General features: G+C 48.5%; 1 protein-coding gene across 3 annotated transcripts; it reads left to right on the forward strand.

The window, feature by feature from the left end:
* Window positions 1–26,420, forward strand: WDR91 (WD repeat domain 91). 3 transcript variants are annotated; one of them, XM_064487341.1, is made up of 16 exons: window positions 31–161; window positions 313–427; window positions 1,517–1,696; window positions 2,263–2,469; window positions 4,619–4,702; window positions 5,835–5,965; window positions 7,035–7,200; window positions 15,027–15,182; window positions 17,259–17,452; window positions 18,049–18,199; window positions 19,606–19,700; window positions 19,856–20,024; window positions 21,106–21,214; window positions 22,029–22,141; window positions 23,518–23,715; window positions 25,892–26,420. In XM_064487341.1, exons 2-16 carry the CDS (start codon window positions 341–343, stop codon window positions 26,054–26,056), a joined length of 2,205 nt encoding a protein of 734 aa, XP_064343411.1. In that variant the 5' UTR covers window positions 31–161; window positions 313–340; the 3' UTR covers window positions 26,057–26,420. The 3 variants fall into 3 exon arrangements, with proteins under 3 accessions (XP_064343410.1, XP_064343411.1, XP_064343413.1); XM_064487340.1 differs by lacking the exon at window positions 313–427 and having other exon boundaries at window positions 1–161; XM_064487343.1 differs by lacking the exons at window positions 31–161; window positions 313–427 and adding an exon at window positions 452–1,306.
* Window positions 26,421–27,191: the final 771 nt, after the last annotated feature.

Genomic DNA, 27,191 nt, shown 5'->3' on the forward strand with positions numbered 1-27,191 from the left:
CTTGGCGCGCCTCGGGCCCTTACAGCGCTGGCGCAGCGATGGCGGAGGCGGTGGAGCGCACAGATGAGCTGGTCCGCGAGTATCTGCTCTTCCGCGGCTTCACGCACACATTGCGGCAGCTGGACGCCGAGATCAAGGCAGACAAGGAGAAGGGGTTCCGGGTGAGGGGCCAGCGGGTGCAGCGTGGGCAGAGGCGGCCCCGAGGGAGTCCGGAGCTGGCTCTCCCCTAACAGTACCCTCCAGGGCGGGAGCGGCGCTATCACCGCGCCAGGGGGACCGTCGACATCAGCGCGTCTGGCACTCTCTTGACAGATGAGGAACTGAGGCGCCGAGAGGGGACATGACTTGCCTGAAGTTACCCAGCAAGTCAGGAGCATCGCCGAGGCTGGAGCCCAGGGCTCCCTTCTCCACCCCAGCCTCCGAGCAGGTGCTGGCCAATCTTTGGCCAGGATGGCGCTGAGGTTTTAGGAGTTAAGGTTGGATAGGTGGGTGGGTTTTGGCAACAGAAATATTCTAAAGTTTTCGTCCAGTGGTATTGGAGCAAAGGGCTTTGCAGCCCAACATGTTAGCTGGATTCAGGTATCTGTTTGTTTGAGATGTCTTCGTCAGTGACTCATTGGCAGTTTGCTTCACCATTGAGGAAGACCTTGCTGTACATTTGAAAACATACTTCCTCTGCTCAGACATGATTTTCTGTTGAGAAGTTCTTGGAATTTATATGTGTATGATTTGTGTGTATGTTTGCTGATTTCAGTTGGTATTGGCAGGTGAATTGAGAGAGACAGTGGACTACCACCAAGAACACTGGAGGGGAGTTAGGAGATCTGGGTTCTTGTCTGTCCAAAGTTAGTGGCTTCTTTGTGGCAAGAGCAAATCATTTCAGCTCTCCAGGCCTCAGTGCTCTGATGTGTAAAATAGGGGTGTTGTAGTGGTATCAATATCCAAAAGCTTTTCCATCTTGTTTACTCTGGTGTGATTGCTCCTCATAAGGAGGTGGCTCCTTTGGCAGACACCCTGGGCAGCTGCCAGGGCTTTGGTGCTGCTTTGAGGACTTGAAGGAGACAGTACATTCACCATGAGTCTTGGAATCCTGGAGTAGAGAAGCTGGGAGGAGGACTAGGAGATTGTTTCACCCTCTTTTTTTTTTCTTCTTTCTTTCTGTTTTTTAAATCTTAGGCAACTGAGACCAGAGAGTTGAAGTGACACTGCCAAGATGGTTGAGTAAGTCAGAGGCAGATCCAGGACCTGGACCCAGACCTCCTGTTTCTTGGGCTTTTACACCTGAAATTTCCACACTTGCTAGAGGGTCAGAACACATTATCTAACATCAGAAAATAACTTAAAAGCTATAACATTACTGTGTTTGGAAAGTTTTCTAGATTGCTAATGTAAACTATTTTTTTTTTAACATCCAGAAGCCACAGCAAGAAGGAAAAGCTGTATTAACTCTGTGGAGTGAGGAGAGAATTCCATTCTGTCCTTCACCACCTTCTCCATCCCACCCTTCTCTCACCAGGTGGACAAGATTGTGGACCAGCTGCAGCAGTTGATGCAGGTGTATGACTTGGCTGCCCTTCGGGATTATTGGAGCTACCTGGAGCGTCGGCTCTTCAGCCGCTTGGAGGATATGTATAGACCCACCATCAACAAGCTGAAAACCAGCCTGTTCCGCTTTTATCTCGTCTACACAATCCAGGTGCTTTTGGTTCAGGGATTTCTTGGTGAAGAGAGTTCTTTGATCCAGAAATAGATTTACTGCCTAGGGACAACTCTGTGTTACTCTGGGAAAGGGAGGAACAGTCACAGTGAAAATTATTTTTGACTCTTTTCCTACTGTTTTTTTTCCTTCTCATCAGTAGATCATCTGACTTATCTTCCTTATTCCTGTTTCCCCTCATGTGTTAAGCATGTGAGCCCGGGCGGTGTTTTAAAGAATATAAGTAGCTGAGTTAAAGTTTGAGTAAACAAAGATTATGGCTGACCTGGGGAGGTAAATCTACTTAGATTATTTGAAAATCAACTAGAAATTAATTTCTAGGATGACATTTACCATCAACACTTTAGTTTAAACCAGCTTCTTTGAAGTTACAAGGAACTTGAGAAAAGAATGATTGCCTTTATTTTATGAAGTTTATGGATCATGTTTGGCCGCTTCCGTAGCAGGCTGATATGCAAAGGCTCTCTGCTGTGCAGTGGTGAAGAATCTTACCTCCGGACTTCTGTCTCTTCCCCTTCCTTGCTCCCTCCTCCGTGTCTTGACAGACAAACAGAAATGACAAGGCTCAGGAGTTCTTTGTGAAGCAGGCCACAGAGCTCCAGAACCAGGCCGAGTGGAAGGATTGGTTTGTCCTGCCCTTCCTGCCGTCCCCAGACACCAACCCCACCTTTGCCACCTACTTTTCTCGCCAGTGGGCCGACACCTTCATCGTGTCCCTGCACAACTTCCTGAGCGTCCTGTTTCAGTGCATGCATATCCTCTCGGCTGCCCTGTCTGAGGCAGCCAGACGGTGTGATCAGGGGCCGCTGCTCTTTCCCTTTTTTTTAAATTGTAGTTGATTTACAATGTTGTATTAGCTTCTGTTGTACAGCATAGTGATTCAGTTATGCATACATATATTCTTTTTCATTATGGATTATTACAAGATATTGAATATTCCCTGTGCTATACAGTAGGACCTTGTTTATATTTTACATACAGTAGTTTAATTTGCTAATCCCAAACTCCTAATTTATCCCTGTCTCCCCACGCCTTTCCCCCTGGGTAACCATAAGTTTGTTTTCTATATCTGTGAGTCTGTTTTTTTTTTGTACATAAGTTCACTTGTGTCTTTTTTTAGATTTCACATATAAGTGATATCATGTGATATTTGTCTTTCTTTATCTGACTTAACTTCACTTAGTGTGACAATCTCTAGGCCCATCCATGTTGCTGCAAATGGCATTATTTCATTCTTTTTTATGCTGTTGCATTTAATGCCACCATTTCTTCTACAAAATGCCCAAGGGTCACTGTCATGTGTTATGTGAGGGGGCTAGACAGATGGTGGTTATTTTGATCAGTAGGCCAGGAATCATAAATATTCGTTCTGACCCTCTGCTGCTGAAGTGGTCGTTGACATGCGTGGGCAGGGACAAGGCTAATAGTGGAGGGCTGGTGCTAGGCTCTGAGAGCAGCCCTCAAATAGGGCTGAGGGTCTCTCTCAGCAAACACAGGGGCCGGTACAGAGCTGCTTTGCAGTGAAACTGGCCATCCTTCAGAGCACCCTCTCTGTGCATGCCCATGCCCCCCAGGATTTCACTTGCGTTTATTGGGATTAGGTAGCAGGTGAGAACACTTCTTGGGTTGGAACTTCCTCCCTGTTAGTGTCTGGGTCACACTCTTTCCAGGGACTGCAGTGTCCCTCAACTTGTCAGAGAAAAGGAGAGCAACTTTAGGAATATATGTAGATATTTAAGAGAGAGAGAGAGGATGTAAGTAATTTACAGCCTACCTTATTTACTGTTTTGTGGGACATCCTCCTTGCTTATGCTCTTGAGGCAGGAATTCCAGGGGAGGAGCAGGGATTCGGGTTTGAAAGGGGCTGCCTGGTGAGTAACTGATAGACTGGGTGTTGTGGAGATCTTCCCAGCATCTCCTTTTTGGCCCCTGGGAGGAGCATCTTTGGTGGGGGTAGGAAGGGAGCCCTTTCCTTTTGTGCTGTGGTGATGTGTGAATTACGCTCTTGCCAGGTTTGCCTTTTTTCTCCCCCTGCTCTTTATTCTGAGGACTTTGAAACAAAACCAGCAGGGGACTGGCCCGGAGGTGGTAATGGCATGACCCATGGGCCCTCTGGGTCTCTAGGGAAGGCCCTGCCTGCTTTGTGCTCCTCTGGACTGAAGCTGTTTAAGGTGGTTGGGACAGACTGACACCCTGACCCAGAAGGAGGATGCTCATGGGGTGGCAGTCTGCAGGAAGCTTGCTTCTCAGTCTAAACCTCTGCCCACAGGAGGCTCAGCCTGGGGAGGGAAAGCCAAGTGGCCTGTCCTTCCGCCCCACTGGTAGAGCGTTGGCACTCTGCCTGCAGAGTCACTGGCTGCTGGGCTGGCTTTTAGCTGAGTGTCACTACAGCTTAAACTGGCTGTGAAGCCTGTAGGATGCTGGCTCTTATTGCTGGTATTGGGGAGAAAACGTCAGGTTTGGCTTTATGTCCTCTCTGTGGGCTCACCGGGCAGTTTGTCATGTGTCCGTGAGTCTGTTTGAACGAAGTTGGGCCAGGCCTTGTGTCACGGGAGGGACTGTTCGTAAAGCTGTGAAGAGCACACAGCACAGTCTTTACCCCGTCTAATGTTCAAGGGTGTTGCTGTGGTTGTCAGGAGTTTGGGAAGGGCTTTTACCTGTTTCGCAGGCAGGCTTATTATTTTTGTAATAGGTTTATTGAATTGTTTTATTGCAGGGTTTTTGGTGGAATATATATTTCAATTCACTGTTTTTCCCAGCTTTTTTGGAGTATAAATGACAGTTTAAAGTTGTATGTATTTAAGTTATAGAACTTGATGATTTCATATATGTATACTTTGTGACATGATCACACCATGGTCAAGTTAATTAAAAGGCAGGTTTATTCTTTAACTTGGAGCACCAGTTCCCGTGATACTGAACTTTGATGCGGAATGCCAGAGGACCAACCAGGTTCAAGAAGAAAATGAAGTTCTGCGCCAGAAGGTTTGTTCCGAACGATACTTGCTCCTTGGGAGGAACTTCTGCTTTTTGTGTGTGAAATTGGGTAGTGGCAGTGGAGGGCTGATCAAATATTGGAAAGCACTGATGTCAGAGGATGGTGACCAGAAAGTCAGTGTTGGGGACTTGGGGGCTGTGACAGTCTGGAAATCAGAGGCAGGGTTCATGTTGTAAGTTGTGTGGCATACACAACCTGGTGATGGTAGTGAACTTTTAGGAGGAAAATGACTCAATGCATTGATGTCACCTTACAACTAACCTACTTTCAGATGTCTTCTTCCCACCCTGGGTCCTTTTTCACCTGTCCTCTCATCTGGGTGTTTACAGCCCAGATTTGATTTAATTCTTCTCAGCTCAACTAGGTTTCTCTAGTCTGCTAAGATGATCGCTCCAACCCGCATTTGCCTCTACATTTGGCCTGAGGAGGAGCTTTTCTTTGACCTTGAAATGAACTTATCTTCAGAAAAAGGAGGCTATTTAGCGGGGAGGATATAGTTCAGTGGTAGAATACTTGCATAGTATGCATGAAGTCCTGGGTTCAATCCCCAGTACCTCCATTAAAAAAAATAAAATAAGTAAATAAATAAACCTAATCGTCTCCTCCACCAAAAAGAATGCAGAGTGGAAAAAAAAGGAAAAACAAGAAGATTTTTCAGAAGAAAATTGTAAGCTGTTTAGGTTTGGGGGTTTAAGATTCTTGGGTTTGGGGATGTGTGTGTATAATTTTCTTCAGGCAAAAGGTCAAAAGTGCTAAACTTCATTGGAAAAAAATTTTCTGTTAGAGTTCCATGGCCGATTTTGTAGATTCCAAAGAGCAAAGCAGGATTGGGTGGAGCTGTTTTTCTCAGTGAATCCAGGAAGAAGCAAGTCAAACGATAAAAAGAAAAAAAAAGGGTTTTGTATACGTAACAGTTTTTAGTTTTCTCACCTCACTGTGGTCAAGAAGCAGCCGCCTCACCCATTTTTCCAGTTTGTGGAGAGTGAGATGAGCACCCCGATGCTGAGGGCCAGTGGCCTGATGAGCCAGCGTGGTTGGGGTTTGGATTTGATGTGTCTAAGGGGAGGGGAGGTTAGGCAAGCTCACTGTTTAACTCACACCCTACCCCACCCCATGCAGCTGTTCGCACTGCAAGCCGAAATCCACCGACTGAAGAAAGAAGAGCAACAGCCGGAAGAGGAGGAGGCCTTGGTCCAACACAAATTGCCCCCTTATGTCTCCAACATGGACCGCCTGGGGGACTCAGAACTGTGAGTGTGTGCCGCACCCCCTCCTCTCTCTGTCCTCTGTGCTCTCCCCTGGGGAGCACCTCACTGTGTCTCCCCTTCTCCTGGCGACTCGAAATGGTCTGAGCTTTGGGAGTAAGGACCCTGGTCCTCTAGCTGTTCCCTGCCTCCCAGCCTCAGGGCCTGCCTGCATGGCTCTGCCAGGGGCCTGCACGTGCAGATGTATGCAGCCTGGGTTGAAAAACACAGCCGCTGTCATAAAGCCCTGGGACATTTCTGTGCATTGAAAGGAGCACCTCATGGATGACAAGATTGGCAACCACAGGTTGGATGCATTCTGCCATGGAAGCATGCTCCAGTCTCAAGAGTTTGGAGAAGTCATATTGGGAGAGAGGTATTTGAGCCACCTTTGAAAACAGCCAGTTAAAGCAGAAGACCCCAGCAATGATAATAATAGTTGAAGAGACCCCCTGTAGACACCATAGGCCACACGTGAGTGATCAGTGACTCAGGATGCAAACCCAGGTTCCAAATCCACATGTGGCCAAGGACTGCACTGATTGAACTGCTCTGGTTTCTGAGCCGCCGCCCTCTGATGGAAATAATATGCATGCCAAAAATCAAACTTAAAAATTTTTAGTGGCTATTTGTTTTTTTTTTAAATTAATTTTAATGATATATTTTATTTATCCCTTCTTTTCCAAAATATCATTTCAACATGCAGTGAATGTAAACAAAGTATTCATGAGCTAGCTGACACTCTTTCACGCTCAGTCTTGAATTCCAGTGTGTATTTTACACCTCCAGCACGTCTCCACCTGGACTAACCACATTTCAGGTCTTCAGTGCACGTGTGGCCAGTGGCTGTTGGAGGCGCTGCTCTGAGCTTCACCGCGGCCCTTGCCGTTGTGCTTGGTAGGCCACCGGCTCCCTTGTACAAGAACGGTACCGAGCATCATGCCTCCTTAGACCCCGGCGCGTGAACCCGGCTCAGGCCCTGGTCACGGTGGCGTCCATAGGCCAGGAGGTCTGTGCTCCGCGTTCCCCCAGTCCCCTGCAGCGCTGTGACGTTGTGCTGTGTCTGCTTGCCCAGGGCCATGGTGTGCAGCCAGAGGAACGCGTCTCTCTCCCAGTCACCGCGCGTGGGCTTCCTGTCCTCGCTGCTGCCTCAGAGTAAGAAGAGCCCCTCGAGGTTGTCGCCTGCCCAGGGCCCCCCTCAGGCTCAGAGCTCGGCCAAGAAGGAGTCCTTTGGCAGCCAGGTAAGCATAAGTCCTGCCTTTCTGACTCTCACTGGGAGGCCTCTGACCACCCACTGTACTTCCAGACCTACTCCTCGGGTGGAGACTTGTCCGCCTTCCCCTTAGGACCGGTTTCTTTGGTGTAGATCCTAAACTCACATCTCATTCCCTTTCTTCCTCCTTCCCTGCTTCTGCCTCACAGACAAGTGACGGCTCTGCAGGATGAGACTGTAGATATGAGTGTAGTGGAGGAAAGTCCACTTCAGGCATCCTGCGCCTGCTCCCCCTCATCAGCTAGAATTGCAGGTGTTGTGGACAGAATGAGACAGGAGGCCAGGGCGGGCGTGCTGATCAAGAAGGAGGGCTGGCTCTCAGCCCTAGGCCTCACCCGGTGCTTGTGCTCTGGTGCCAGCTCTCAAGCCCGCGACACCCTGCATATGAAGGGGTGGATGGCAGCGAGAGGAAGTGTGCTTTGAAGGGTCCCTTCCCTTTTCTCATAAATTTCCTCTGAACTCATGAGTGCTTCTGACCGCAATTTTGTGACTCAAGCGTAAATTCAAGCAATTCTGGACTTTGCGGTTTTCAGTGCTATAAAGTAGCCTGTAGATAATGAGTAAATTAGAGTTGCTTCTAAATTGGTGTAGAATTTCTTTGACAAGTTATTTCCTGATTCTACAAAGGATTTTTGCTATTTTTTAGTTTTATAGAAGCTTGCAAGAGAATTTCTTTTATGTCAGCCTATGTCCAAAACCCAGCAGTTTTCCTAGAGTTCCAGAACTCATTGCTTTCAGAAATGCTGACCAGAGTGAAAGTTTAACAGACCCACAGTCACACTTTATCACTTGGGTAGGGAGTATCTCCCTTTTAATTCATTTTTACTAGTTGTCGATAAAGTAAGTCGTCATCATCTCCACCTTCCTCTCCTGCCACCCTTGGCTTGTGAACCGCTGCAAGTGACACGGCGGCAGCCGCGGTGGCAGCGTGGGGCAGCTCGGGGAGACAGGTCTGCCCCAGACCGCCATCGGGACGTCAGGGCTCTTAGCGCAGCCCTTAGGTTTCGTCCTGTTGTTGAAATGCAGACGCTGAGCAGGACACGGGGAAGAGAGAGGGCGGGCTTTGGAGCCTGGCAGCTGTACCTTGTTTATCGTCCTTGCTCAGCTTGCTTAAAACACCCTACTTTGCTTAGGATGGTGATAATAGCATTCCCTCCTTTGGGGGAGAATTATTTGAGCTGACAGAAGGGCTGTTGGTGTATGGAGTGCCTGGCAGGTTATAAGCAGGCAGTACATTTCAGTAGTTGTTGTTGGGAAGATACTGGCGGATTGGGTACCCGAGTCAGTTCTGAGACCTAAAAGTGGCAGCAATGCAAGGTGACTGCAGCCTCAGCATCCAGGGGGTTTGTTGTGGTCAAACATCGGTCACCATTATTCCTACAACTTTCTGAAGTTCCAGCCTTAAAATTAGAAATCTAGTTTTATGGAATGTGGCTGAGTAAGTTTTACTGTTTGCTTTGCAAATCTTTCACTGTGCAAGACTTTTATAAGTGTAATAGATGATGTGTGGAGTGCTGGGTCCCTTGAAATGTGCATGAAAGGATGAAATTCAATTTCATCGACTTAAAATGAAAGGAAACACAGAGACAGGGTCTTTGGGGTTTTACCTGCGGCCTTGTCTTTGTGTGTTCAGGCACTCGGTGCCCAATGGTAGGGGTGAAATGGGACTGGAAATGTTCTGTGCAGTTACTGTTCAAGAGATGAGGACAAGAATGTGTAATTTGTCGCAGACATTCCTTACCTTGCCTCTGAAATATTTAAAAAAGCCTGGGTCACCGCGTGGTATGTTAACAGGGGAGGGGTAGCCCTCTTTCCATTTCCCTAATGGAGACAATAGATGTCTGTGATCTGAAAAACCTAGTGATTGGGGCACTTGTTTTTTAATTGATTTATTGACTAAGCAGTGATACTTCAGTTCTAAAAATAACTAGTATATTTGAGGTTCAAGAAAATCACATAATTTTCGATTTCGAGGAAGCTTAAAGATCGTCTGGCCCTCCTCCTACTAAATAGAGATTCATGTTCTCTGATTGATTGCCTCCCATGGTGGGAAGCTCACTGCTTATGTACGTGGGTTGTTTGCTTGATGAAAGCTGTTAGTTGAAACCGCTATGATTTTTACTCACTTAGGTTTGCCTTCGAGCTACATGGAATAAGGCTTCTGGTTAGGACCACCCTTCCTATCTTTTCCAGGCTAAGCACTCTCTGTTCATTCCTGCCTCTCCCCCAAACTGCTAACCCATATGGCATGATTTCTAGACCTCTCACCATCCTGGTTCTCTTCCCCTGGGGGGACAGTCTAAGTTTTTAATTCCTCTGTACAATTGATGGCCAAATTTGAGTGTACAATTCAAGATGTTCTCTTACCAATACCAAATGCAGTCAGCTGTATGATCACTTCCTATGATTTTAATGATGTATTGCTTTTAACTCAATAGAACTCAATAGGAATGCCGTTTTTTAATACCTTTATTGTGATATGATTCCTATACAGTAAACTATACATATTTCAGATGTACAATTTGATAGGTGTGTGTGCCAATGAAACTACCACCACAATCAAGATAGCTAACATTTCCATCACTCTCCAGGAGGTGCAAATTTCAAATTTCCAATTTATCCCTTCTCACCCCCTTTACCGCCTGGTAACCATAAATTTGTTCTCTATGTCTATGAGTCTGTTTCTGTTTTGTAGATAAGTTCCTTTGTGTCTTTTTTTAGATTCCACATACAAGCGATATCATATAGTAAGAAATGCCATTTTAATAAGCCACATGGCTTTGTTCATATATTAAACACATAGTATTTTCCTCAATACTGCCATGCCAGAGCTCCCTGTTTCTTTTTCACTCTTGATAATCAAACAACAACGTAAGCTGCATTATTAAATTAGCAATGCAGATGACTAGGCTTTTCTTTTTTTTTTATAGTTTATTTTTTATTGTGTTACTTATTTTAATTTTGGCAAGGGGGGAGGTAATTAGGTTTACTTATTTTTAAAGGAGGTACTGGAATTGAACCCAGGACCTTATGCATGCTAAGCATGTGCTCTACCACTTGAGCTACACCCTCCCCCTCCTATTTTAAATATTATTTACATATAGCATTGTACAATTGTCTCAACATCATACGCACTTGTGACGGGTTGCTGTAACTGTTGTTATTACTGAAAAGTTCATAGCATTATAGATGCAAAATCTATGGTGATGCACTCTCCATGCTTTCAATATGAATCTGGAGGCAAATGTTTAAAAACAGATGGAAGTGACTCTAAAACCACAATTCCCAAGCTCTTCTGGGATCTCTGCGACCGTAGCCCCCGAGGGCACCTCCTCTGCAGGCTCCCCCCACTGCAGTTTTACTCCATTGTCCCTGCTGGTTCTAATTCCGCCCCTTCCACACGCGCTTAGTCAGCCATGGGACTGCCGGGGGGAATTACAGTTATTACAGCGATAACCTTTAATTGGCTGTAATGTAAAGAAAGCAAAGCATCCGCGGACTCCTGTATTTGTATCTCTTATTAGTATCAGCTACCTCGTAGCTCCTGAGACAGCAGCAGTAAGAATGCTGCCCTTGGGGCTGTTTCTGTGCATCTTAGCAGGATGGGGGAAAAGGAGCCCTCTTCCCCATCTTCCTTCTGTGATTTCTGTGTTCCCAGTGCCTGCCTTCTGAGTGGCTTTATTTTGCTTCAGATGAGGCCAGATTACTGGAACTTGTTCTCTGTCCCATTCGGACGACTGCCTGGCAAGCTCTATTCAGGCCACTGAAAATGAATTCAGGTCCTTCTCTGGAGTGAGAAGTGAGAAGGTCAAATGATAAAGCCTGGGCTAAGATAGCTCTCCTGAACTATAGGAGACAGGTAGATTACGATAGAATATAAAAATATAATTTGGAGCATTGGAATGTCTGGTAGTTAAGATTTTTATCAGGTTTGTGCTTAAAACAAAGCTTTCAATTACTGGCTGTGTCACAGTGAACATTTACTTAAGTTATGTGCATTTGTAGCTAGACACATTCACCTTAACTTGCTTATTTGGGTGTTTGGTGGATAGCTGCATTCATCAGCTTTCAGCACACTATTCTTTTGAATAGCTTAGATGCAGTTTAAGGATAAGGTGTCTCTAAGCAGGACCTGATAGGTCACACTTAGGTCTAGCGCTCTCTTGGTATAGACTACCCTATCATTATAAAGGTAGTTCTTCTAAATTTATTGCAGTGCCTTACGTTAATGCCTGTTTGAATTTTCACTTGAGAGCACTGTTCAGCCCCCAACCAGTCAAGCCATCTTGACTTGGCAAGGGAAGCACTGCTTTTGTACTTCTTAATATTGTATTTCCCAGACTCGCTGGGGAAGCGTTACGGTGGCTTTTGTGTCGTTTAGAGGAATTTGAAGTCTATCCTAAGCCTTCCTGTTCCATTAGTATGGGCCAGTTGAATTGAGCACTCTTCACAGCACACACTGGAAAGGGAAATGACATCTTTTACCAGGTGTAGCAGGTGAAAAAGGAAAGACGAGAGTGCCACCAAGTGCCTGTCCCTGCTCTGCATCCTCCCCAACCTGTGGTCCCAAGGTAGGGTACCCCTGTGGTCCACGTACTTCCCCTGGGAACGCATGCAGTATTAAATAGGTTCTTTTCCGCTTTCTTCTCAGATATCCAGTTTAAAGATCTCTTGGTCAGGCGATAAATCTGTCAAACCTGAATCATAGTTGTGTCAGGCTGTTTGAGATCTCGTTGCTTGCAGGGATCCTACTATTTTGGAAAACAGCTGTCAACCCAGGAAGCTGATCTTCCTTCTCCTCTCAGCATTGTTTTCGTAGCTAGCTGTGGAGCCCCCGTGGCCACCTTTGAAATCTAGAAAGTGTGGCCTCTGCTGCCATTTCTTTTGTCTTTTGTATCAAAATGTGAGAACTTTTGGAGACATGTTTTGCAATTCTTCATTTCTAGTTTTATTTATTCGAGTCCACTTTTTTTTCTTGATAATTCTAGCTAAAGTTTTGTCTATTTTGTTTAACTTCCCAAACCCAGCTCTTAGTTTCATTGATCCTTTCTGTTGTCTCTTTAGTCTCTGTTTCATTATTTTCCACTCTGATCTTTGTTATTTCCTTCCTTGTACTAACTTTGGGCTTCGCTTACTCTTCCTTGAGGTGTAAAGTTATGTTGTTTATTTGAGGTCTTTCTTCTTAGTGTAGATGTTTATTATTACAAACTTCCCTCTTAGAACTGCTTTTGCTGCACCTCATAAGTTTTGGTGTATTCTGTTTCCATTTTTATTTGTCTCAAGATATTTTTTTATTTCTCTTTTGATGTCTTCTTTGACCCATTGGTTGCTCAGGAGCATATTGTTCAGTCTCCACATATTTATGAATTTTTTAGTTTTTTCCTTGTAATTGATTTCTAGTTTCATCCATTGTGGTGCTTGATGTGATTTCAGTCTCCTTAAAAATTTCAAGACTTGTTTTGTGGGTTAACATATGACCTGTCCTAGAGAATGTTCCGTGTGTGCTTAAGAAGAATGTATATTCTGCTGCTTTGGGATGGAATGTTCTGTAAATGTCTATTAAGTCCACCTGGTCTAATGTGCAGTTTAAGTCCAGTGTTTCCCTGGTGATTTTCTGTCTGGATGACTTATCCGTTGGTGAAAGTAGGGTATTGAAGTCCCCAACTATTGTGTTGCTGCCTGTTTCTCCCTTCAGGTCAGTTAATTAATATTTGCTTTATATATTGAGATGCTCTGATATCAGGTGCATAAATATTCACAAATGTTATATCCTCTTGTTGGTGTGTCCCCTTTATCATTCATTATATAACAGCCTTTTTTGTCTTATTACAGTCTTTGACTTAAAATCTATTTTGTCTAAGTATAGCCTATCCTGTGGAACTCTTCAGTCTGAGCAGTTTGCCCTCTGAATCAGTAGATATGGAGAGGAACCAATGGATTTGTGTAAGAAAGGTTGGCACTCTTGGATCACATCCTGGGGAGTGAACGTCCCCCCGACTCCTTCCACCCCTGCCCCGGGAACGTGTGAGGGACCATGGTTACCTCAAGATCACCTTTTTCTTTTGGGAGGAGAAGTTACCTTCCACTTTCTCAGACTGTGGAACCTGGCCAGTGTTCCTTGGACCATCAGATGCTTCTCAAGGAGGGCCAGAAGCACCGAGAGATGGGCTTTATCTTCGTGGTTGTTTAGCTCTGGGGTTATGACGTTTCTTCTGGTCTCTTCTGTTCAGTGTCACTTTCTTCCATGTGCTTTCTTCAGGTTTCTCAGTGCGTGGGGCTGCTGTCAGATCTGGGTGTGAATCCCTGCTCTGTCGAGCTCTCCCTGTGTAGACCAGTAACTTAACCTCTCTAAGCATCCGCTCTCCATGTTAAATGATGCCCTCATCTTTAAGGGGATGTTGTAAAGATCTTAGCATGGCGCCTTTTATGGTAAACACTCAGTGAATAACATATATTGATGTTGGTTTTCTTCTTAGGTCATTTTTTTTTAATCTTAACTAAGAACTTTACTTTTTTCAAAATAAATCAGAATTCAGAGAATCAAATACTTTCTCTAGAAGAAACATCTGTTACGGGCACAAGTAGACACCACTGGAGGTCGCCTCAGCCAGAAAAACAAAGATAATCAGTACCGTGTTGGTCAGCCACAGCGAGGCTCCACGTAAACTAATAGCCTTTAAAATTTCCTGTCTTAACTGTTCTCATCACTCCAGGTCCCAAGGAATCTATGTTAATCATTTTAAGTTGTTTAACATTAACGTGAGAATAATAAGAAGAACTGGAAAGCCACAAGTAGACTTAGGCTGAGTTTACTCTCTTTACTTAGGTCTTGTGTGCAAATGGCTTGTGAGGAGGTTGGTGGCAGAATGGCTGTCTGCATCCAGATCCCTTTGCTAAGAGTATAAAGGAAGGGGCGAGTAGGAGGGTGACCATCACAATTTGTGGGAATGGGGTTGGAAAAAGAGAACCCAGCCAGATAATCTGGAAAGGTGAAGAGGTAGCAGCTCCCTTTTAAAAAGCTCTAGATCAGTAATCTTCAGTCTGTATGGGGGCGGGGTGGGGATTACTGAGTTTGTTAGCTGTAACCTTGGTTGACTTTCTCTTGCTATGAAAAGGAGCCAGGAGATGCGTTTCTCTTCTGTGATGTTTATCTTGTTCAAAGGTCCTTGAGTTTCCAACAGTTTCTGTTAAGAATTTCTGATTGCCTTTTAATCATTTTCAAAAACCTCAATATTTGCTAACATTGGCTGGCTTAGTCATCCACTTGGCCCAAAACAAGAGAGGGTATTTATTATGTTCCGTTTCCCCTCCAGAGGGGTGATTGTATTTTGCATAATTTTTTTTTTTTCTGTATTGCCCAAACATGTAGCTGCTCATCAGTGTTTGTAACACCTAGCGTAGGGCCTGACCTGCCTCCTAATCGTGCCTGCTAAGTGCTGGTCTCTTCCCCTTAACTGAAGTCAGCTGTTCTGATTAGATCAGAGAGCTCTGTGTATCTCCACCTCCAGGTGATAGATGTGGCTGGCGGAGGAGTGCTGGGGACCTGTCCTCTCAGGACTGAGGAGTGGGGAACAGAAAGGAGGAGGTCCAGACTGCTTGTGTTTCATCCTTGACTTTGCTCAGGGGCTGAGATAGTAACATTTTAGATACTTACTCAGCATGGCCAGGGAGGAACCTCACCCACGAGCTGCTGGGTAGAGGCCACTCCCTGGCTCCTGCTCCCCTCCTGGCCCAGGTGTCACGGCCCGAGCACAGGTGGGAATAGACTTCACAGCTTGGCGTCTCGTTCTCCAGACCGCCAAGGGCAGGGAGCCAGCGAGCGCACCCAAGGACGGGAAGAACCTCTTCAGCGGACTGGCCACGGGGGAGTCCAGCTGGTCGCAGCACCGGCAGCGGCGTCTGCAGGATCATGGCAAGGAACGGAAGGAGCTCCTCTCCATGACTCTGCAGGTGTGGTTTGGCCTCGGCATCTCACGAACACCCATGGGGACACCACGGGGCTACATGGTGGAGGGCTGTGGAAAATGGGAGAGGGGGCGCTCTTACCTCTCTTGATTTCTTCTGTGTAGAGTGTGGTTTTGCCTAACTGGACTTTAGAACAAAACAACCTGGCTCTCCAGGAGTCCCTCTTTCCGGTGTAGTGCATCCCTAAATAGGGGCTATGAAATGCCGGCTTCTAAAAATGTTCCTAGAAGATGAGATCTGTGAATAATTGGTTTGGGACCCTTGGCATGCTGTGTCCTTCCCTTAGGTTAACTGCGCATGTTAGCATGCCATGAGTGCTCAGAATCAGTGGGAGAGATTTTTCAAAAAGCCATAAAAAAGAATGAATGCCTTTTGCAGCAACAGAACGGACCTCAAGATCATCATACGAAGTGAAATAAATCAGAGAAAGACAAGTATCGTATGGTATCACTTATATGTGGAATCTAAAAAAATGATACAAATGAACTTATTTACAAAACAAAACAGACTTAGACACAGAAAACAAACTTATGGTTACCAAAGTGGAAAGGCAGGGTGGAGGGATGAATTAGTTTGGAATTAGCAGATACAAAATATTATATATAAAATAGATAAATAACAAGGTCTTACTTTGTAGCACAGGGAACTATATTCAATATCTTGCAATAAACTATAATGGAAAAGGAAAAAAAAATTAGCTGGAGAGAGACCATTTTTCTTGGTTTAACCCAGCATCACGCAGACTTGCTCGATCACAGGATCCCTTTCGTCTGCACTCCCAACTGGAGTTGCTGCCCCGAGGGCCTTGTGCCCACACAGCATCCTGCTGCGGCCTGGGCCTTGCCACCCTGAGTTTAGGGACTCCCCCCACTAGTCAATATAGGTTGGGGTATGCTCTTCCTGGAAGTAGAAGCTGCTTCCACTTCAGTTAAATATTCTGGTTTGAAGGCAGAAGCCCAAAGGATTTATTGCCTAAGTCACCTTGTTGACCGTTTATCTCCTAATAGGGGCTTCTTGCCTGTTTAAAGACATTTTTGGTGTTAGCAGCTCTGTACTGTACTGTACTGGTTCTGGTTTGATGGCATAGACTCTTAAGACTCTGATCTCAAATCCTTCTATTCAGTGCTGTAGGATAAAGGTGCACCTGAGCTCAGCCACTCCCATAAGGCACCTTTCTGAGCTTGGAGGTCCCTGTTCCTCTGTCTTATCTGTTTTTCACTCTAGAAGTGCTTTTTCTGTGACCCTGAGGAGCCTCAGGAACCAGAGGGTTGGTAAAGCGTGCCCTGGCTGATGCCCCCTGGCTGGAGTTATGTCTGGGTGAGCAGGCAGTCATCATGGTGACAAGATGGGCAGCTGCAGCCCACCTGGGGGCAGGTGTGTGGGGTGCCATTTGTGCCCCCCCTTGCTCTGGCTCTGCTGCTGTTCTTGGGTTGATCTTTTTGTCTGGCTAGTCGCCCCAGTCTCTCGAGACCACTTCCCAGGAGGAGGTGCTGGCTGGTGCAGCAGTGAACTGGTGAGGGGCCAGGCTTACCTCTGACCTGGCCTCACATCCACATCCCCCTGTAAGCTCTTGATCTTGGACAAGTTATTTAACTTCTGCTTTCAGTCATAGTTTCCAGAACTATAAAATGGGGTCAATGATAGTATCTCAGATGGTTTGGGGGAGAATTAAATGAGACAGTCAGGAGTGCCTGCACGCTATAGGCACTCAGTAACCCACTCTCATGATCATTGGTCAGGTCTGTCAAGTTGGTGTGTGTCCTGAATCCCGTCTGTCGTGACCAGGAACCTGTGGCCCACATGCCCTCAGCAGGGCCTGGGAGAGGAGCAAGGCCCTAGGAAGGGGCCGCTGGCAGAGCAGGCACTGCATCTTCCCGGGCGAGCTGGGCTCTGCTTTCATTGTCCAGAGCTCTCTCCTGCAGACCCGAGTCCACTGAGATCCTCCCTCGAGGGCTGAGGCCTGGCATCCTAGACACCCGGCAGTAGGTCCCCAGACCTGGGGAATGACTGGACCCAGTGCAGACCTGGCACAACTGACTCGTCCCGCTTTGTTTGGCACAGTGTGCAGAGAAGAAGCCTGAAGCTGGTGGCCTGGAGGCAGAGCCTTGCCCAGAGCTCCACGTGGAGGCACTGGAGACACTGACGCGGGCCCCCACAGCAGGCCCTGAGGGTGGGGGTGTCTGCCCCGAGCAGCCATTCATTGTGCTGGGGCAGGAGGAGTACGGAGAGCACCACTCCTCCATCATGCACTGCAGGTGGGTTCCCAGGGCCACGTGGCTGGAGGGACTGGGTTCCCTGGAAGCCTGGGTTTCCAGGTTTAGTAGGCAGGAGGATGGGGAGAACAGGTGCTGATGGTGGGACAGTCCCAAGGGACCGTGGTCACTCCTAAACTGTCAGAGGACACTGGACAGCTGCCTTCGAGGGTCCTGCCGAGAGCAGCCTCTGGCCTGGTCAGATCTCTACTTTCTCTGATCCTCACGGAGTGTGACGTCCAGAGGCTCAGTGATCCCTTGCTCTGGCGGACGTGATTGCTCGGGAGGTGATGCGGGAGGCTGTTGGTCTCCAGAGGCTGTGAGTGCTGAGGGTGGGCCGTGTGCATCTGCCCACTGTTCTGTCCCTGTGCTTACCGCAGGGCTCAGCACACGGTAGGTGCTTCATAAGTAGTTCTCAGACAGATGAGTGAGTGAGTATTTCTAGAAATAGTCCATGTCAGTCCTCGGAGTATAGGCATTTGGGGATTATTTCCTAAAACAGGAGGAGGATCAGAAAAGCAGTCCTCTAGGTGTTGAGGACTAAGAGGATGGCGGACTAAGGCAAGATGCTAACAGCATCCCTCTTTCTCTCATCTCAGAGTGGACTGCTCGGGGAGGAGGGTCGCCAGCTTAGATGTGGACGGGGTCATCAAAGTGTGGTCCTTCAACCCCATCATGCAGACCAAGGCGTCCTCCATTTCCAAGTCACCGCTGCTCTCTTTAGAGTGGGCCACCAAGCGGGACAGGCTGGTGAGTAGTCTTGCCTCGTTGCTGGCTTCATGGTCTAAGTGAAGAACTCCCTGGGCCTCACCCCGGCGGCTCCGGCATCACGGGCATGGTTGAGGCAACTGTGCCAAGCCCCTCCCTCTCTCTCTTACTGGGAATTCAGGGACCACACATCTAGGACTGTCCCAGCAGGCTCCTGGTTGGAGGGTACTGGATTAACAAGAATTGGAATGAGACTGCAGTGGGACCTGGAGGACGCTCTCCTGTCAGATGGCAGAGGCTTTCTTGCATGTGTGGGGGTCTGGTTCGCTTTTCCATCTTCCCTGGGGAGAGACCAGCTTTCTCCCCTACCAGCTCCTGTCACCCCTGCATGTTCCTGACCACCACCATGAATGTTCTCAGCTGCTCCCTCCTCCTGCTGAGACCCCTCCCCATGCTGGGCTGGGGGTGTGTCCTGTTCTGTGGTCCCCAAGGGGCTCACACAGTGGTGTTAGCACAGGGTGCCTTTTCCTTCTGGACTTTAATATTTGAGATAGAATCTGCAGTTAAGGAGATAAAGTTGATTTACAGTTTTTTCCCCACTATATTCCATTTTAGAGGGGGTCTTAGCTGGCAGCCCAAGGAGCAAACCTTGTTTATTTATAATTTTTTAAACTCTTTTTTATGTTTGTTTGTTTGTTTATTTTTTTGGTGGGGGAGAGGTGTATTTATTTATTTTTAATGGAGGTACTGGGAATTGAACCCAGGACCTCAGGCATGCTAAGCATGCACTCTGCCACTGAGCTATACCGACCCCATTTTTTAAAAATAATTTCTGAGAACTGCAGGAATTATCCATATGTACGAGGATCTCGGGGCTTACCCTATACCAGTGTCAATTTGTCAAGTGAATGCTGAGGCCATATTCTAGGTAATACTCCAGGGGGGGCCCTCAGACCTACTTTTGGTATTTTCTTCTGGTAGTCCTCGTTAATTGTCTTTGAAGTTTTCACCAAATAAATCATAAGCTCCTGAAGGCAAGGAGAGCCTCCTCTATTTTTCCTGGAGGCCTTTATAGGCCCAGAGCCAGAGTTGTCCAGCCGGGGGCCAGTGCCCAGGGCGGTGTGGTGGTGGATCAGGAGTGAGAGGGCAGGAGGAGGACAGCTGGGATTTAAACTGGAAGACATGGAGGGGCAGGCAGAGGGCCTGGTCTCCAGCTGTACCTAAGGTGATCCTTCTCTCCCATTCCAGATTCCTTTTGTGGTTTTGCTTCTGCTCAAAGTCATCTCTGATGTCCTTAATTTTTAAATGATGTCCAGTTTAGCCGGATTACCTTTGAACTAGCTGGAGAAGTGGAGGCGGGCCTCACTTGTGGCCTGGCCCTGCAGTGGGCCTCTCTGGCTGGGCCTGACCCTAGCTGTCCTTCGCTCCTCCTGCCTGTCTCCTTCTAGCTCCTGCTGGGCAGTGGCGTGGGGACTGTGCGCCTGTATGACACAGAGGCCAAGAAGAATCTCTGTGAGATCAACATCAATGAAGATATGCCAAGGTGAGCCAGAGGCCGCCCCCTGCCCCCTGCCCCCGTACCCCCAGGGATATGGCCAGGTGAGCTGGAGGCTGCCCCCCGCCCCTGTGCTCTTGGGGCCCAGCTCGTCCTCCTGCCGTGGGTGGCGGAGCGCTGACCCTGCCCCACGTGTGTTGCAGAATCCTGTCTCTGGCCTGCAGCCCCAGCGGGGCCTCTTTCGTCTGTTCCGCCGCAGCTCCGAGCCTCGCTGCCCAGGTGGACTTGTCAGCGCCGGACATCAGCAGCAAGGGTGCTAACTACGTTCCTGGAAGGCTGCTGCTGTGGGACACGAAAGCCATGAAGCAGCAGGTGCGGGCCTATCCGGGGTCTCCCTGGGGCTGCTCACCCTCCCGGGAGGGATCACAGCCTGCGCTGCCCTCTTTTGGAGGTCTCTTCCCACTCTTTGCTTCAGGCTCCTCACGTTTTGACTTGTGAGGAAATTTCAAAGTTTAGGTTTTGAAAAGTAGTAATACTCCGGTTGGGCAGATTGCAACTGAAGTCGTTCAGGATCATGCCACAAACTTAGAATTCACACAGAGCCTCCCGGCAGGCCCTTTAGGCTTATTTAAAATTTTTTTTTATTTTTAAAGAATATTTTTTCTTTTTATGGGGAGCAGTTTTAGGCTCACAGTAAAATTGAGAGGAAGGTACAGAGGTTTCCCGTATACCGGGGCCCCACACACACACAGCCTCCCCTGCTGTCAGATCCCCACCGGAGCGGGACGTTAGTTATTACTGATGCACCTGCACTGACATGTCGTCATTGCCCAAAGTCCATTGTTTACATCAGGGCTCAGTCTGAGGCTTGTACATTCTGTGGGTTTGGACGCATGTGTAGTGACACGTACTCACCATTATAGTGTCACAAAAGGTGTTTTCACTGCCCTAAAAATCCTCTGCTCTCTGTATGCTCCCCGGCCCCCACCCCTGGCAACCATGGATCTTTGTACTGCCTCCGTAGTTTTGCTTTTTCCAGAATATTGTGTGGTTGGAATCAGGCAGCCTTTTCAGACTGGTTTCTTTCACTTAGTGTCATGCATCCGCTAGATGCTTCCCTTCTTCCACCTGGTCTGATTCGGTCCTTTTTAATCTTGTTTTTTTCTGTTAATGGACCTTTTGTGATTTATAATTTAATGTTTACTTGTTATTTAAAATTTTTTAACTAAACATAGAAAAGAATATTGAGATCATAGGTATATGGAATAATGAGAAGATAAGCCATAAAATGAGCACCTCCTTACCGTCACAGTTTAAAAGTAGAGCATCACCAATACTTGTTATGCTCTGGTGTGCCCTTCCTCAGTCTTAGTCTCTTCCCCCTTTCAGACAGAACCTGTCTTGAAATTTGGCTTATTATTGTCATACATTTTAAAGTTGGTTCTTTTTCTAGCTCCAGTTCTCCTTGGATCCAGAGCCCATTGCCATCAACTGCACAGCCTTCAACCACAATGGGAACCTGCTGGTCACGGGGGCGGCGGACGGCGTCATCCGGCTGTTCGGTCAGCAAGTGTACTCACGGCCATCCGGACCCCTCCTTAAATGTCCCAGGGAAGGGAGTTGGGTTTTTGCCAGCTGGTCTAGAGGCTACTGAAAACCCCAGTTCAGGATGCTCACAATCAAACTTAACTTTGGTCAGAGTCTGCCCCTCATAATCACCTTGCACGTGGTTGGTGTCAGTGGCCACTGAAGGGGTGGGGCTCAGCAGCCCTTGAGTCTTGAGTTGTTGGATCTGATCCTCATGGCCTGAATGAGATCCAGGAGGATGCGGGAGAGTAATGCCGTCCTGTCCTCTTGGTGCAGCCACGTCATTGTCCCCATGAGAGTGTTAGGATGGTGTGCATCAGAGTTGTTGGCTAAAGCTCCCTACGCCAGGCCTGTCCCAGGAGACTGGAGTCAGAGGGTCTGGGAAGGCACCAGGAACTGGGCCTTTAACAGGTCTCTAGGGCACCCAGAGCTAACTGGTGGGAAGATACAGAGGCCCCCCAGGAAGGACTTTATGTTCTCCTAGGCTTACAGGCTCCCCAGATGAGCTCAGGCTCCGCCCAGGGATTCCTGAACCTCACTCCTGACCCAGTGAAAGAAGCTTTCATTTAAGATAGGTTAACAGAAGACTAGGCACAGTGGAAGAGAGAACTGAATACCCAGTGACCCCTCTTCACTGCGGGTCAGCTCTGTGACTCCTGTCGGGTCCAGGGGGCCCTCTGCCTCCAGAACAGCCCCCACCCACTGGGCCGGGGGTGAGAGGTGCCTCTGGCCATGGGCCGGTGCCTCCTGGGCCCGGGAGGGAATCCTAGTGGCGTCTCCTTGTCTCAGATATGCAGCAGCACGAATGCGCCATGAGCTGGAAGGCCCACTGCGGGGAGGTCTGCTCTGTGGAGTTCAGCTACGACGAGAACGCGGTGTACAGCGTCGGTGAGGACGGGAAGGTAGGTGGGGCCGCGTTTAGTGGGAACTACCCCCTCTGGCCAAGGCATCAGAGGTTCTAGAGAGGATGAGAGCAGCAGGATGGGCTGGGCTTCAGTCCCAACACTGCCTTTCCCTAGCTCTCTCTGCCTCAGTTCTGTCGTCTGTGAAGAGGGATAGGAGTAGTAACCAATCTCGTAGGACCTTTGTGAGGTTTAATGAGTTCAGTGGGAGTTGGCTGTTCTTATGAAAGGTGGGGTGGGCCCATGTCCTTTCTCCTTGTAGCAAAAATGACTCATCTCACTGACCCACCCCACTCGGTGGGGTCCTGATGGGCAGGGTGTACTTCACTGAGCTTGGTCACTGGGTGGTCACAGCATGGATGTGTGGAGTTTCCTGGGGGGTGGGGGCTGGGGACAGCTTCTCAGAGGTAGCTCGCAGAGGCCTGAGCAGAGTCAAGAAGTGTAAAAAGGAAGTTGAGGAAGAAAGTAAAAATAGGTTTCCTCGTTTAGATTCTCTCTGGAATGATTCGTTAGGATCCTTGGAAAGGGGGCTGGGGCAGGCAGAGGTGGGAGAAAGACTTGCTTTGCATGTATACCCGCTGGGACTTTCTGGATTGTATGCTATTCACCTGTGTTAGCCATCGAAGACAGTCATTACCAAATGAATTCTTCATTTGAAAACTGTAAGAAGGGATTTTGAGATCAAAGCTCGACTTCTTATTTATTTGAGTAGGACTCTTGGGCTGCCTGTGCCTGGGGTGGGCTCCGGGGCTGTGCGCTCTGGCACCGAAGCTCAGCTGACACTCCATTGCTCGTGGTAGTTGATTGCACTGCTGAGAAACTGGAAGGATATTTGGAATTTGTCCTATTTTTAAGAAAAATTTAGTTGGTTTCTAACCCTAATAATAATTGTAATAATAACAACAACAGCAGTAGTAGTAACAGTCACGGGAGCATTGCCCCTGCTTGACAGATGGGAGTCCAGGCGAAGTCAGTAGCCGACCCTTTTCCTCCTCTGGAGTCAGGCCAGAGAGAAAGTTCAGACTTTGACCTAGGTTGCTGACTCTTTTTCTAGGTTTTCTTCCCTAAAAAAATGCTTAAATTGTGTTGGGAAGAGTTGGGACTGGGGGTGATCCCACTACCTTTCCTGGGGCCTGTGGACCCAGGCCTTCCTCCCCGGGGTCCGGCCTTGCTCGTCCTCCCGGACCCGCGCCTGGCGGGTGGTTGCCCAGCCCCTCCTCCCCGGGGTCCGGCCTCGCTCCTCCTCCTCCCCGACCCCGCGCCTGGCGGGCTGTGGCCCAGCCCCTCTTCCCTGGGGTCCGGCCTCGCTCCTCCTCCCAGACCCGCGCCTGGCGGGCCGTGGCCCAGCCCCGTGCGCTCGTGCCTTGTGGTTGCAGTTCATCCAGTGGAACATCCACAAGAGTGGCTTGAAGGTGTCTGAGTACAGCCTCCCTGCGGACGCCACGGGCCCCTTTGTGCTGTCCGGGTACAGCGGCTACAAGCAGGTTCAAGTCCCCCGGGGCCGACTCTTCGCCTTTGACTCGGAGGGAAACTACATGCTGACGTGTTCTGCCACAGGGGGTGTCATCTACAAGGTACCTGGGGCGTGGTGGTGGCAGGGAGGTTCCTCCCCAGAGGTCTGGGCCTGGCTGAAGTCAGGCGTCTGTCCCCATCCTTGTGTCTTTCCCTGCCCGAGGGCTGTGGAGAAGCCTTTGACCCAGGACGACAGTGCCTGGGTCTCCTGGCTGCAGTCCGGCCTGAGAGAGCAGGTGGGAGTGGGGACAAGTGTGACATGCCCATCCTCCTCACTGCTCATCCGTTCACTGTCCTCCAACAAGACTCTGCCCCTTTTCTGCCTCCATTCCTTGGGAATAATGCCAGTTATAGAAAACATCGAGAACTAGGGAGAAGGCTGTGTGTCGGTTTAGGGGAACACACCCTAAACAAGTGAGTGCTTAGGTTACTCTAACCTGGTGCAGAGTTGTGTTTCATGGGAGGGCCTGTGGATCGAGGACATTACAGTCCATGGCTGGGACAGATCTGCACGTGTGATTTGTCACAGGGGATGTAAGTTGTCCACTGTTTTGTCCCTCAGTTTATCTGCTAATTTTAATTCTCATGTCACACTCTCTGGTTCATGTACTTTTAAAAAATATATAATTGTATGAAATTATAAACGTCTCTTATTTTGCTAGCGTTGTCTGACAGGCTAGCAGTGAGGATTTTTGTTGTGGCCTAAGCACATATTTCTGCTTCCAAGTGAATTCAGTTCTTAGCCTCAGGGTTAGCTCTTTGGTGTTTAGTCTACGGACAGCAGCTGTGCGTGGGCACGGCCTCGGCCCTGTGCAGTGGGTACAGGAGACCCTGCTCTCCTGGGGCTCACACTCACTTTAGAAAGAGGCACGGGCACCAACAGTGAGGACAGTACCGAGTTGAGGGTTCTGAGGGGAGGAAGCTGGGTGGGGATGGAGTCCTCAGGGAGAGTGGGGGCGGGCCGTGCATTTGAGGCCTTTGAAGGAGTTGGGAGGAAGGCAGGCCTTGGGGCCCCCGGGCAGAGGGGAGGGCAGAGGGGAGCAAGGGGAGCGAGAGCACATGGTGGGGGGAGGGGGGAGGGGTGGCTGAGGTGAGAAGTAAGGAGCCTTCCGGACTGTTGACCTTGAGTGTGGTACTAGGAGGCTAGGTTTACTGAGGCCCCACTTCTCCACAGGTGAAGATGATTTGGGTGGCTTGTCCTCTCCTTCAAAATTCATTCCATAATTTATTTTTATTTACTTGTTTATTTATATATTTTAAAAATCTTTTTTAAGGTTTATTGAGGTACAATTGACAGAAATTGTGTATATTTAAGGAGTTACAATGTGATGGTTTCATACAAAGCTTCATAATTTTTTTAATTGCTATTGAGAGATACTGTAAAAAGCTTTGTTTACAAGCTTTAATTTCTTTTATTATTTGAAGATTCAGGCGGATCATACTTTGCTCTCTGTATGATTAAGTGTGTTGTGTGTGTATTGTTTTATTTTTAATCATGCAGTCTTTATCATTTGTCCTAATCAGCTCATATGGTTTGCAGTCAGACTTGCTCTGTAACTGGTTAACGGGTTGAAAGATTTTCCTCTGTATCATTTAAAAAATGTCAGTAATGGGGTCTAATTACTTGAGGAACGTAATGACCTTCAGATCCCATTTTTAAAGCCTGTAAACAATTTATGATTTTTAAAGACGTGTTCTCCACGAAGGCTGAATACTTCCTCTCTTGCTCACGGATGTTCCGTGTAGCTGGATTGATGTTCAGTCTGCTCCCAGTTCCCCTTCCTTATTCCTTTCCAACCCCTCACACCTGTACACGCAAATGAGCCCTGGACGGCCAGTGCCTCCCTGAGGGAGGCAGGCATAAAGCAGAGAGGCAGAGACGGGATATGACGTGGGAGTGGTAAATGGTGCTGGAAGAGAACACCAGGGCACTGGTAGGAGGCATGGCCCACGGCGAGTTAAAGGTGACAGAGAAAATTCTGTCTTTCAGACCATATTAGGGATTTGTTCTCCACTTTAGTTGAAGAAGTAACTATAGTTGGGAAAATGAAGGTATTTCCTGGTCCAAGCAATGAACCTGAGGCTTTCTGGACAGGTGGGCATGTGTGTCTGGGTGTGTGCTCAGCTTGGGGTCGCAGCCCCCAGGCTCGAGGCAGCTTGGCCACGGAAAGTGGTTAAAGTAGATGTGTTTGTGCGCAGTGCCTGATGATGCCGCCTCCTCTCTCTTGTCCTCCGCAGCTGTGTGGGGATGAGAAAGTTCTGGAGAGCTGTTTGAGCCTGGGTGGCCACCGTGCCCCTGTGGTCACTGTGGACTGGAGCACGGCCATGGACTGCGGGACCTGCCTCACTGCCTCCATGGACGGCAAGATCAAGCTGACCACCCTGCTGGCCCATAAACTCTGAGGGACCTGCCCTGAGGGGCACCCACAGAAGCAGTATTATCCTGGGGCAGGGAGAGACGAGACAGAAAGATGGGACGCTCCATCCCCGGCTCCTGCCAGGGTTGGGGATCTTCAGGGAGAGCCTTCCAGGGCCTCAGGCACTGGCCAGCAGCCGTGGCTGGAGCAGGAGCCATGTGCAGTGGTGGCCCGTGTTCCCCAGATCCCAGCATGCTGGGCCCTGGCAGGAGCATGCTCCACACACTGGAGGAAGGCTCAGGAAACAGGAGGAGTGTTGTGATGGCTGCTCTGCTGGCCCAGAAGAGATTGAAAGTATTTTGTATATATTTGTTGTTTTCTTTTTTAAAAAAAGAATGCTCTTGTGGTCACCTGGTGTCTCTTTCTGGAATGTGTGTGTGCAGCAGAGTGTCTCCTTTCACCCTTTGTCCTGGCCGTGGTCACTGTGAGCTTAGGCCCAAACCCAAGCTCTCACCTCCCCGTGTGGGGCTGAGCTTTATCAGAGGCTTGCTCGTTGGTTTGCTGTAGAGGTAGGACATCCTCTCTCTACCGTCCCCCTGGCTAACTAAGGTCTGTGCTGTTCTGTTTCTTTGGGCTCCTGTCAAGGATGCTATAATGTCTTCTTTTCCCTGAGAGTTGGCAGCTCGGATTACAGAAGCCTCTCAGGACAAGGGCAGGGTCTGAAGCTTCTGTATCCGGGTGGCTGAGGTTTCCCAGTACCTGTCATGGTGGTTCCTCCCGTTCTTTCAACTTTACAGCCTAGAGTTTGAACAGAGCCAATCACTCGCGCCCTCTGCTGGTGAACAACCAGAGGACAGGAGCACTTTGGCCAAGAGCCTGGAACTTGGGGTTCAGGCTGGCCCTCTGCTCCCTGGCTGGAGTGGGACATTGAAGAGGCAGATGCCCTCACAGGGTGGGGAGGAATGAGAACTGACCCGCTTGCATTTCCATCCGAGGTGGAGAGGCATGTCCTCTGCCCATAAGCCTCGTGTTGAGATTTCAGGCCTGGACCTCAAGCTCCCTGGCACTTGACAGGTGCAGCCTTGTCACTGAACTGCTTGGAATAGTTGTTGCAGAGGCTCTTTGGGCTCCAGCCCAGATCCGGGGTGCAGGTCCGATGAGGGGGTGCTCCCAGTTACCTA

Source organism: Camelus dromedarius, chromosome 7, assembly GCF_036321535.1.
Source record: "Camelus dromedarius isolate mCamDro1 chromosome 7, mCamDro1.pat, whole genome shotgun sequence".
Lineage (NCBI taxonomy): Eukaryota > Metazoa > Chordata > Mammalia > Artiodactyla > Camelidae > Camelus > Camelus dromedarius.

What these genes read in the sequence shown, in the direction of transcription:
- WDR91 (XM_064487340.1), top strand. Translation starts at nt 39, where the DNA reads ATGGCGGAGGCGGTGGAGCGCACAGATGAGCTGGTCCGCGAGTATCTG. An exon ending in ATCTCGTCTACACAATCCAG is followed by an intron (nt 1,697 to 2,262) that starts GTGCTTTTGGTT and finishes GTGTCTTGACAG; the next exon opens with ACAAACAGAAATGACAAGGC. An exon ending in GCGTCGGTGAGGACGGGAAG is followed by an intron (nt 22,142 to 23,517) that starts GTAGGTGGGGCC and finishes TTGTGGTTGCAG; the next exon opens with TTCATCCAGTGGAACATCCA.